The 13,010-nt window shown below is 42.9% G+C and overlaps 1 protein-coding gene across 1 annotated transcript; it reads right to left on the reverse strand.

Moving 5' to 3' along the window:
- Positions 1-719: 719 nt before the first annotated feature.
- On the reverse strand, positions 720-12,441 carry LOC139581264 (atlastin-3-like). Its single transcript, XM_071410832.1, has 14 exons — positions 12,310-12,441; positions 6,774-6,983; positions 5,804-5,941; positions 5,524-5,628; positions 5,386-5,436; positions 4,127-4,183; positions 3,849-3,941; positions 3,579-3,717; positions 3,370-3,497; positions 3,229-3,285; positions 2,983-3,054; positions 2,675-2,866; positions 2,288-2,527; positions 720-2,096 (listed from the first exon to the last, which is right to left on the reverse strand). The coding sequence occupies exons 2-14, from the start codon at positions 6,975-6,977 to the stop codon at positions 2,037-2,039; spliced, it is 1,536 nt and encodes a 511-aa protein (XP_071266933.1). The 5' UTR covers positions 6,978-6,983; positions 12,310-12,441; the 3' UTR covers positions 720-2,036.
- Between the last annotated feature and the right edge of the window lie 569 nt (positions 12,442-13,010).

Genomic DNA, 13,010 nt, shown 5'->3' on the forward strand with positions numbered 1-13,010 from the left:
ACGCGCCTCGGTTCAACAAGGCGGCCCGCGACGCCGATCACCATATAAGGAAACAGGACATGATTTTCGCTATAGCAAATTTCACTACGCACATTACGCACTGTTAGTGGGAGCAGCATTGTGCAGTATAGAAAGGAGTGACAGCAAGGAGGGGGAAAGTAGGAGGAACAAGATAATAATAAAACGAGGGAACGGTTCTGACGCTGGAGTATGAATGGACGACGAGCCAACTAAGCAGTGTACAACACTAAAACCTGTCCGAAATTATGAATAATTTAAATAACCCTGCTTGATGCCAACTAACAGTCAAGTTGTGATTGATTCATCATCATTACCATTGCAAGACTGACCACCAAACTTATTTTTCCTATTTCAGTTATGTGAAGACTAGCATGATTAACTGTATTTTTAGAAAGCAATAGATTGCGATCTTTATACTATCGTTAATGTCGTCCTTCCCTTTATCCATTCAATATTGACACCCTCTCCATAAAAGGAAGACCAGAATCAATAATTTAAAAAACATTTGGCATGACAAAGTGAAATCGGTATATGTGATTAACTAATCAAGAACTCAACCAAGCTTACACAGGTCTTATGCATTTTATTTGGCTTAAGCATGAATTTCTTAAAAATTAAAACATTTCAGTTACCAAGGCCCAACAAAATACCATTGCTAAAGATGATTTAAAAAAAGGAAGAAATAATGAGAACATGAATTTCATACATCTGTAATATTTTTTATTTGTGGAATGAGTTCAAATGTAATTGTACAGAGAGGAGGGAGAGTGCAATAGTAATTGCGGAAAAATCCCTCCAATAGTAGCCTCCTCAACAATGGAATGGAACATAGATATGGAATGTGCAAAAGGAATGTCAGAGACAATGGAACTTCCAGAACTGTGTTGATTTATCTGGATTCTGAGGAAGAGGTCTCTTGCCTTTTATTGTACCCCTATGTTTATAAGTAGTTCTTTGGCTGACAGGTCACTGAACCGCCTCACAATACCCATCACCTGCTTACACACAATCAGTTAAGAAAACGGTTCCCATAAATTCAAAGTGATCACAAACTCCTTTCAAGCAATCCTCTGTATTGAAAGATCTTACATATAACATCTTTGGAGCATTTATTTCTCAAGTAAGTGCAACTAACATCTCTTAACCAACCTTCCAAGTTCAGAAGTAATGTACCGTACGACATTTTGGTCAAGTTACAAGCAGTGAAGCAGTCTAAAAATTAAAGGTGGAATGCATCAGCACTTGCACCGCCTCTAAAGTGGGCTTGTGTTTTAGAGTCACCAATCATGGTATCAAGAAAGAAGAGAAAGCAGTACAAGGAATCCCTGACATGGATAAGGGGATGCAAATAAGGTGCATAATGCAAAACGGGGAATGGGAAGGAATGTGCACAAGGCCACAGAGCGGTATAAAGAAAACAGCATTAAGTCAAAAAGATCTGGCTACATGTATAACTGGTATACCCCATTACAGCACAGCATAGCATAGGTAAATTGCATCAGGAGGATACACTGCTTAAGTCTAACATGACTTAAAAGCGCCCTGGCCAGCCTCCTAGTACTAAGCATTGGTCACAAAGGATACATAGATTATGACGCATTCAAATCCATGGCATGTCCAATAATACAATACTTGGGTCTAGTATGTCTACGTAAACATCACTGGGTTGTCTATATAAATGAGGGGAAGTGTGTGAGAATGGCAGTGTCAGTCAATTTTAAAAACAGGTCCAGGCGAATAAACAACCCCATGGGTCTGAGAATGCACCTTGCCCCAGATACTCTGTAAGAGTATGGTCTCATCTTTATGTAGATAGACGCTGATATAACCTTTGTATGTAGTGTAAAATTGTGCGATTGAAAAGATGCTGGTGAATGTGCATCATGTTGACCTCCCACTGCCATTATAATAATCTGTTGGTTCCATTGGGTAGCATGGTAAGGCTTTAGTGCTGGGATGTGTGCTTGTATTGTGTGCATGTTGTATTGCATTAAGATAAATGGGGTCAAGGCCATCTAGCTGGATTTTCTCATCTCAGCCACCACTGGCCTCGACTTGTTCAATACCACAGTGGCCTGAAAGAAAAAGGACATGATTAAACAGGGGTACTTGAACTACTTCTAAGGTGGAAAATGTGGATTCTTACAAAAGTTTACAAACAATAACTATGCTTAGTTTTTTTACAGTCCAACTGCAAACTCTGTACACCAAATGTGATCGGCCCACACACACACACACACACACACAATTCAGACAATGTGCTCACCTGCTGCAGTATGACGTCTGCTGTCTGGTCGATGGCTCCCCCCAGCCCCCGGTATTTTCCCGAATAGCGTATGAAGCTCCAGGTGAGCATGGCGACCATGGCCAGGCCCAAGACACAGTCACATATCAAAGCAATTGTAGCCAGGCCGATGAAGAGCAACAGCCCTGACAGCACGTACAGGAAGCACACAAGGACAAAAAGCACTGCGGGCGTCCGGAATGCACTGAAGACATTCTTTGACTTGCAAAGAGAAATAAAATAAAATAATATTAATTATAAGGTTGATCTGTTGATTTAAATAATTCTACCTTGAATTTATCATCAGTGAATTTAAAATGGAAAATACAATGTTTTTACTGACAAAAATGTATGTGGTGTGACTCTTACCTCATTGTGCTTGCTGAAAGACTGCCACAGTTCTACCAGCTCGGCCTCAAGCTGGTCTCGGTAGCGGTCGCAGAACTCCTGCCCTCCCATCTTCTTGGTGGAGGAGAAGACATGGAGGGACTCCTGGAGGAAGAAGTGGTGCTTCTCCTCCAGAGAGGCAGGAGCCACATAGGGAAGGTCTCCCCCACAGACCTTCAGGACAATAGCAGGAGAGAGGAAAACAGAATGCAAGGTGAGATCTTATGAGTGTTAAGAGGAATTGTTCTATCAGAAAAAATACACTTTCTTTGTCAACATTACAAACCCACCTTCTCCATGTTCTTGTAATACTGGTCTTTGGCTGCTGCCACAGCTGCCAAGTTGTTGGCCTCTGCTGTGGCCTTGTGAAAGAGACATACAGTACATTTAGTGGCAGTGGACTAGTGACATCCAAGAACACCTCAAGACTTATGAACATCCTCAATATTAGCATTATATTCCTCTGTTGAGCAATACAGTGGAATATTACTTTACTCTCAAAGTGGAAAACCTAAGTGGTTTTAATGGGTGTGTACCTGCAGCATAGACCTCGGGTGTGGCAAGTCTTCACCCTGGTAGATCTTGATGTATGCCTGTAATCACAAACATTACACTGTCAAACATGACATAATGATACAAACCTGGCATGAACCTCAGAGGGCTAAAGGCTGTCTCACCTTGAAGAACTCCAGCAGGCCCCTGCAGGTGACTTTGTTGCCGTTGATCTCTTTCTCAGCCAGGCAGTTGGGGTGCAGCAGTGTGGCGATGAGGTTGCGTAGCTCCTTTTTAAACTCGGGAGCCACATCTGAGACACAGGGTTGAATCAGATCAAGTTAATTGGTTATCATTAGATTGATTAACATGATGGACAAGGGGGCAGCCATACCACTAAGCCGGCCTTTGAAAGCGGGGCTGGTGGCCACCTTCAACCCAGGATGTGGTAGCAGGAAACAGTTGATGGAGGTGAAGCAGGAATGAATGTGTTCCCTCACTGTCTGTAGTTCCTCATGCTGGGTCTCCTTCACCTGCACAACATCACACATACTGGTTACTATCACCACTGCATAACTGAACATGGTTGAATTTACTATTGTATCTTACACAGTGCAAAGCAACAAAAAGCACTTAAATTTGTACCCTGAAAAGGGACTAGTACCTGTAGACGTTTATCCAGGAACTGTCTGCCTCCGTTTAGCCCATATTTATACTCATAGGGAAAGCTCCAATCCCTGATTAGGAACATCAGAGACTGTGGGAAAAAGGGAGAATAGAAAGAGACCACGGTATGGTAAAAACAAGGCACTTTAAGTTGGAAAAATAATACCATAAAAAGTGCCTGCGAGTAAGTTCAAAATGCACTTCAAGATAATTGGTCTAGATCCTAAATGATCAATGAACATTTTCTTGATATTTATAAGACTGTGGTTCACATACCTGAAAGGGCTTCAGATAGATTTCATCCATGGCGAGGCGACCATACTCTGTGAACAGCTGGACGAAGACAGAACACACAGGGTGTAATTAATTATTCACAAGAAAAAAAAGAAATATTATATATATATAGAAATGGCTAAATTAACTTGAGGTACTGCAATTGCTATTAGAAACAGATACTGTAAATAATGTGGCCTTCATGAAGGGCTCTAAAGTGCGACCATTTTGGTCTGCATTTTGCTGTGCGACCTGACATTTCATTTAATCTTTTACTACAGTGAAGTCAAAAAAAAAATGCATCAGTGATTTGTACTTCTTGCAACTTTCTGAAGTGAGAATGCCTGTGCCTACACTTTGTGTATCCAGTTATTGATGTCGAAACAGTCGTTTCTAAATGCTTTCCCATAAAACTTTATAAATGAAATGTTAACTGAAAAGTAGTCTTATCTGGCAAAATGATACAATATCGTGATGATTTGTTTCACTTGGGTGGTCTTTTGGTTCGCAAACTCTGCTATTGCAGATGCAGTACAGAAACACAGCCAGCCAAACACCAGTCTCTTGAGGTGCACAATTGAAATTAAAAGGGCAACTATACCCTCCAAACACCAAAAGTGTTATCCTGATGTGGTTAAAGCATTGTTGTGGACATTTACCTGCCAACGTGGCTGGTGGACCAAAACATTTGTTTTTAGACCCTGTTCATAAACCATGTCACAGGTTGTTCCAAAACCACTCACATGCATTTGTTTACACCTGGTTTAGCCATGTTACCTCATTAACTAGCAAACAACCGGGTTACTTTACCAGAACGTCTAAAGATTTGGGGGCACAGAAAGGAAAAAGGATAGCTTCTTTATAAGATCCAGCTGTGGAACAGGTTGCTAGTCTGGCCAACACCAGACCACGCAACAAGATGGCGGCGACAGATAAGGCAGCTCTGCTTCGAGCTCCTAAATACTCACAATTATTTCGCTACACCTGCAATAGCATCTGCTAAACATGTGTATGTGACAAATATAATTTGATAACACAAGGCACACACTGTTGGTATGGATTCCCTGTTGTCCAATGTTAAAGGTTGTTTTAGCGCTCCGTGTGTGGGTTTCAGCGAGAGAGACAAAGAACCAACCACTGTAAAAGTAGTCCCCTTCATAATCGACGCATCATGCCAACAACATCAAAGCGCCTCCACAGACTGGAGTCAGCCAGAGTGTCGCTTTAGCCAGGCACACATGCTGCTGCTGAGGAAGACTGACCTGCAACTGCTGCAGATCATCTTCCTGAATGTTCTGTGAGAGGTTGTAGATCTGGAAGAGAGACACAAACAAATTACAAACATTGACATCAATTATGACATCAATTATAACAAATAACATGAGTGCACAGCAGATCACCTGTATTGAGCTGGTCATGGTGCTGAGGGCAAAGATTGTGGCACAATCCTTCACGGTTGACTGGTTATCAAATGCACCCTGAGTGTCCATCAGTAATACTGCCACCTTATAGAGGGTAGAAATCAATAAATCCAACCAACCATCAATCAATCAATCAAATACATAACACCAACATAAACATTACACTCTGCACACTTTTCAGTTCCAGTGCCCAAACAACCTTCTAGCACAATGGCAGAATCATTCCTAAGCGCATTGTTTTGAATGTTGGAGTCAGTACCTCTGTTCCATCGCTCTTCTCCACCAGGAAGACCTCACTCCACAGCTGGATGCCGGTGGTCTCTGGCTCTGAGCCCCCCCTCCATTTGAACCCAGTCAGGGGCTCATCATCCTGGCCCAGCCATTCCTCACCATGCTTCTGGAGGAACACAGACACCACTACACATTACTGACTGGTCTGACTTGGCAGCAGCCCTGGGAATAAGTCTGACATCATGAAACAATTCAGGTCACAGGGAGAGATACAGGTAACTGTAAATAAAGGAAACACCAACATAAAGTGTCTTAAAGGGGTGTTGGGCCACAACGAGCTAGAACTGCTTCAATGCAGCTTGACATAGATTCTACAAGTGTCTGGAACTCTATTGGAGGGACAATGCGACACTAATCTTCCACAAGACATTCCATCATTTGGTGTTTTGACGATGGTGGTGGAAAACCCGGTCTCAGGCGCCGCTCCAGAATCTCCCATAAGTGTTCAATTGGGTTGAGATCTGGTGACGGCCTAGTGCATATGGTTTACATCGTTATCATGCTCATCAAACCATTCAGTGAACACTCGTGCCCTGTGGATGGGGGCATTGTCAGCCTATGGGGACATAGCCATGGTAGCCAAAATAATGGCCTGCAAAGCATTTTTAGACATGACCCTAAGCATGATGGGATGTTAATTGCTTAATTAAATCAGGAACCACACCTGTGTGGAAGCACCAGCTTTCAATATACTTTGTATTCCTCATTTATGCCAGTTTTTCCTTTATTTTGGCATTAACTGTATGTCTGCAGGAATATAGAGTCCCTCAGACAGAAACAGACAGTCTAACAGGCATGGAGGGTACAAGGAGCACAGGTATAACACACATCTCACATACATACAGTTACCTGAATGTGATATAAAACTAATCAAATATTGAACTTTGAACGAAGCTTAGGACCATGGGTGTGTATGTTCTAATTTCAGAAACACTGACCTTCCTGTACATGTAGCGGAGCATGAAGTCCAGAATAAAGCTCTTGCCTTTCAGGAAGGCCCCAGCCACTGAGAGCACCACCACATGTTTGTCCCGGACCTCCGGTGCCAGCAGAACCCTTCTCAGAGCCTCTGTGTCCAAGGCAAAGGAGTGATCCTCCTTGCAAACTGTCACAATCTGGACTGGGCCTGGCTCACTCCCCATCGTTCCCTGTGGGTGAAGAGACACACAAGATTTTGACATTAATAATGGTGCAAAGCTGAGACGTGAAATGTTTCATGTTAGAGTAGGTTAGATTTAGGCCTGCCTCACATCAAGCTATTATCAGAACTGATAATACTGTATAACTAATCGGTGTTACAACTTTGGCGACTTCCTTCCCATTACATTGCCTGGCTATCCAGACTCCTTGCTCCGACTAAACGCTACGCCCACAGACATTCGTTTCTTCCCAGCAATGAGTGAAGGGATTCGATTAAACTGGTCCGGGTGCCCAGGTAGGTGTGTTTTGCACCAGGTTGAAGTTAATTGCATTAGTTTTGGAACCGGGCTGCCTCCCGGGCGTGAGCCAGGTGCCCTGTTCAAAGCCCACAGCGAAGTCGGTTCAAAACGAAAGTGACGTAATTAAGCACGTGGAGTAAGAAGTAGGATTCTGTGTTTTCACATGCAAAAGTGATTGAAAATTCAAACATTATATGGAAAAGAGATGTATGTTTCTGGACCATGCTGCCTTGTTGACAACATGACCGAGCGGTGGATTACTGCTCCTCCCTCATCGCTTTTACCCGTTCCCGCCACGGACCATAGACCGATGCCCCTCGGCTCAGCATATTCGAATCTTCCAATTCTTGATCCGAGTACATCACCGACCCTTCACAGAGCGCAAACACATTCGGGGCTGTCTGATTGGTCCAGAAACCGATGGGTTTGTCATTGGCTTTGATACTCTGATTGGTTAGAGACGATCCAATCGCTGATGACTTTCCTACAACACCCCTCACCATAAACGACTTCAATGACGGCAGTCTCAGACTGAAGTATGTAGCGAACGTCAGAGCAGCATCTGAAGAATTGAGTGTGTCGTCAGGCTACCCATTACATACTCCCTGTATAAACAATTCAAGCTCACACTGAGGCATATAAAAAGCACAGTAACTTTTTGTTTTTTCTGAGGAGAACCCAGTGCCCAGTGAGAAATGATTCATAGTTTATACACAGATAAGCTTTCATCATTAGACAATGTTGGGCTCTGTGCAGGACTATGTCTAAGGTAATGTGTGATGCATCAACCCAGCTGCCGGCTAGTGCATGCTCCACATCCATGCAGATTCTTTTAACCCTCTCAATGAGGCTCCTTGTTGCATTGCTTGTAGCCGCCCATGCCCACGGCAAGATGGGAACCATTATTGTATAACCAAGATGGCGTAGCAGTCAGACGTCTTTGTTGTGTCCCACGTATATACACTGCTCAAAAAAATAAAGGGAACACTTAAACAACACAATGTAACTCCAAGTCAATCACACTTCTGTGAAATCAAACTGTCCACTTAGGAAGCAACACTGATTGACAATAAATTTCACATGCTGTTGTGCAAATGGAATAGACAAAAGGTGGAAATTATAGGCAATTAGCAAGACACCCCCAATAAAGGAGTGGTTCTGCAGGTGGTGACCACAGACCACTTCTCAGTTCCTATGCTTCCTGGCTGATGTTTTGGTCACTTTTGAATGCTGGCGGTGCTTTCACTCTAGTGGTAGCATGAGACGGAGTCTACAACCCACACAAGTGGCTCAGGTAGTGCAGCTCATCCAGGATGGCACATCAATGCGAGCTGTGGCAAGAAGGTTTGCTGTGTCTGTCAGCGTAGTGTCCAGAGCATGGAGGCGCTACCAGGAGACAGGCCAGTACATCAGGAGACGTGGAGGAGGCCGTAGGAGGGCAACAACTCAGCAGCAGGACCGCTACCTCCACCTAGAAGCCTCCTCATCCCGTCAGTAGAGGATACCTAGTTATTCTTTAAAAGTGCCTTCCTCACCATCTTAAATAAGCATGCCCCATTCAATTTTTTTTTAACAAGGAACAGATATAGCCCTTGGTTCTCTCCAGACCTGACTGCCCTTGACCAGCACAAAAACATCCTGTGGCGTTCTGCATTAGCATCGAATAGCCCCCGTGATATGCAACTTTTCAGGGAAGTTAGGAACCAATATTCACAGACAGTTAGGAGAGCTAAGGATAGCTTTTTCAAACAGAAATTTGCATCCTGTAGCACAGACTGAAAAATGTTCTGGGACACTGTAAAGTCCATGGAAAATAAGAGCACCTCCTCCAAGCTGCCCACTGCACTGAGGCTAGGAAACACTGTCACCACCGATGAATCCACTCTAACTGAGAATTTCAATAAGCATTTTTCTACGGCTGGCCATGCTTTCCACCTGGCTACCCCTACCCCGGTCAACAGCCCTGCACCCCCCACAGCAACTCACCCAAGCCTCCCCCATATCCAGATAGCTGATGTTCTGAAAGATCTGCAAAATCTGGACCCCTACAAATCAGCCGGGCTAGACAATCTGAACCCTCTTTTTCTAAAAGTATCTGCTGAAATTGTTGCAACCTCTATTACTAGCCTGTTCAACCTCTCTTTCGTATAGTCTGAGATTCGCAAAGATTGGAAAGCTGCTGCGGTCATCCCCCTCTTCAAAGGGGGAGACACTCTTTGCCCTCAGCACCATGACCAGCTCAATACAGGTGATCTGCTGTGCACTCATGTTATGTTATAATTGATGTCAATGTTTGTAATATGATTGTGATTGTTTGTGTCTCTCTTCCAGATCTACAACCTCTCACAGAACATTCAGGAAGATGATCTGCAGCAGTTGCAGGTCAGTCTTCCTCAGCAGCAGCATGTGTGCCTGGCTAAAGCGACACTCTGGCTGACTCCAGTCTGTGGAGGCGCTTTGATGTTGTTGGCATGATGCGTCGATTATGAAGGGGACTACTTTTACAGTGGTTGGTTCTTTGTCTCTCTCGCTGAAACCCACACACGGAGCGCTAAAACAACCTTTAACATTGGACAACAGGGAATCCATACCAACAGTGTGTGCCTTGTGTTATCAAATTATATTTGTCACATACACATGTTTAGCAGATGCTATTGCAGGTGTAGCGAAATGATTGTGAGTATTTAGAGCGAAATGATTGTGAGTATTTAGGAGCTCGAAGCAGAGCTGCCCTATCTGTTGCCGCCATCTTGCTGTGTGGTCTGGTGTTGGCCAGGCTAGCAACATGTTCCACAACCTGAGAGCATGGCTCCCCCAGGACACGGAAATTATGGAATTTTAAACACAAGCTTTCAAAGTCAGGGAATTTCAGAACATACCTGACCCAAACTGCTACAGACCTATATCTATCCTACCCTGCCTTTCTAAGGTCTTCGAAAGCCAAGTTAACAAACAGATTACCAACCATTTAGAATCCCACCGTACCTTCTCCGCTATGCAATCTGGTTTCAGAGCTGGTCATGGGTGCACCTCAGCCATCATAACCGCCATCGATAAGAGACATTACTGTGCAGCCGTATTCATCGACCTGGCCAAGGCTTTTGACTCTGTCAATCACCACATTCTTATTGGCAGACTCAACAGACTTGGTTTCTCAAATTACCTGGTTCACCAACTACTTCTCTGATAGATTTCAGTGTGTCAAATCAGAGAGCCTGTTGTCCGGACCTCTGGCAGTCTAGGGTTCAATTCTCGGGCCGACTCTCTTCTCTGTATACATCAATGATGTCGCTCTTGCTGCTGGTGATTCTCTGATCCACCTCTACGCAGACGACACCATTCTGTATACTTCTGGCTCTTCTTTGGACACTGTGTTAACTAAACTCCAGACGAGCTTCAATGCCATACAACTCTCCTTCCGTGGCCTACAACTGCTCTTAAATGCAAGTAAAACTAAATGCATGCTCTTCAACCGATCGCTGCCCGCACCTGCCCGCTCGTACAGCATCACTACTCTGGACGGCTCTGACTTAGAATATGTGGACAAGTCCAAACACCTAGGTGTCTGGTTAGACTGTAAACTCTCCTTCCAGACTCACATTAAGCATCTCCAATCCAAAATTAAATCTAGAATCGGCTTCTTATTTCGCAACAAAGCCTCCTTCACTCATGCTGCCCTCCTTCACTCAACATACCCTCGTAAAACTGACAATCTTACCGATCCTCGACGATGTCATTTACAAAATAGCCTCCAACACTCTACTCAACAAATTGGATGCAGTCTATCACAGTGCCATCCGTTTTGTCACCAAAGCACCATATACTACCCACCATTGTGACCTGTCCACTCTCGTTGGCTGGCCCTCGCTTCATACTCATCGCCAAACCCACTGGCTCCAGGTCATCCAGGTCATCGTCTTTGCTAGGTAAATCCCTGCCTTATCTCAGCTCACTGGTCACCATAGCAGCACCTGTCAGCTGTCAGAGCAGCTCACTGATTATTGCACCTGTACATAGCCCATCTGTAAATAGCCCATCCAACTACCTCATCCCCATAATGTATTTATTAATTAATTTATCTTGCTCCTTTGCACCCCAGTATCTCTACTTGCACATTCATCTTCTGCACATCTACCATTCCAGTGTTTAATTGCTATATTGTAATTACTTCGCCACCATGGCCTATTTATTGCCTTACCTCCCTTATCTTACCTCATTTGCACACTGTATATGTATACTTTTTTTTCTACTGTATGTTTGTTTATTCCATGTGTAACTCTGTGTTGATGTATGTGTCAAACTGCTTTGCTTTATCTTGGCCAGTTGTAAATGACAACTTGTTCTCAACTAGACTACCTGGTTAAATAAAGGTTAAATAAATTTAAAAAAATACCTAAAGGGGGAAAAGTCAACCAGGCCAATATCAACTAACATTAAACCTACTCTAGCTAGAGACTATATCAATCTTACACCTTGCTAGACATTTTCAAATCATAATGAAATGACTGTCATCAAAACACCATTTAAGTGTTACAGGCAACATAGCCAACAGCAATGACAGGTGTTCTAAAGATGTGGTGCCAAAAAGCAAATTAAGTGACATGCCATGATTTTCTCTACCATGACAGTCAGACAGGCACAGACTTAGTAACATAAGGAATGCATGACTGAAAACAGGTTTTCAACTGTGTAATTAGTTAACGTTACCTAGAAATAAAAGGCACAGCAACAGAATTCACTATTTTTACAGACAACCGTGTAGCCCTATCATACCATAGCAAGTTGGAGCATTAGTTATAATTATAATAGCAATCCTTTTTCTATCTAGTACACAGGGCACACTACAATATTTCAGATAGCTGTTAGGATAAAGTAATTTAGTGTACCGCACGCTGAACTTAACTAGCTAACGTTACAGTGCGCTTGTTAGCTAGCTAAGCTTTCTAAGCTTACATAATTTATTTTCTAACTATTTTAAACGACGGTTTACTGTTCACCAAATAGTCGTAAATTATTAGATAAAGCACTGTTTTACCTTTGGTATCCCGAATGAGGAATTCACAGGCACAAGCAAAGAGTCAGAAAATTAACAATACTGCTGTCATGAAAACTTTTTCAAACTACGAATTCATTCACTTCCGCGTCCGCAGTCGAATTGACCTGTAGGGCTTGTAGTTTTGTCAATGCCATTATGCCTTGAAGTTATAAAACTACATTTACAAAGATCCTTCGGGCGGTCATGCTTACCCTTGTGCTGATGGCTAATGTAGATTTTAATGGAGGGCTACTAATGCGGAATCTACAGAATGTGCTAAACCCATTTATGTCCATAACGGACATGAATGGGTTTAGCACATTATAATTTCATTTTGTACACTTGCTTTCTAAACTTACTGACAGACAAATCAAAATATACACTACCGGTCAAAAGTTTTAGAACACCTATTCATTCCAGGGTTTGTCTTTATTTTTTCTATTTTCTACATTGTAGAATAATAGTTAATACATCAAATCTATGAAATAACACATATGGAATCATGTAGTAACCAAAGAAGTGCTAAACAAATCAAAAACTATTTTATATTTGAGACTCTTCAAATAGCCACCCTTTGCCTTGATGACAGCTTTGCACACTTGGCATTCTCTCAACCAGCTTCACGAGGTAGTCACCTGAAATGCATTTCAATTAACAGGTGTAACTTGTTAAAAGTTAATTTGTGGGATTTCTTTCCTTCT

This window comes from Salvelinus alpinus, chromosome 7, assembly GCF_045679555.1.
Source record: "Salvelinus alpinus chromosome 7, SLU_Salpinus.1, whole genome shotgun sequence".
Lineage (NCBI taxonomy): Eukaryota > Metazoa > Chordata > Actinopteri > Salmoniformes > Salmonidae > Salvelinus > Salvelinus alpinus.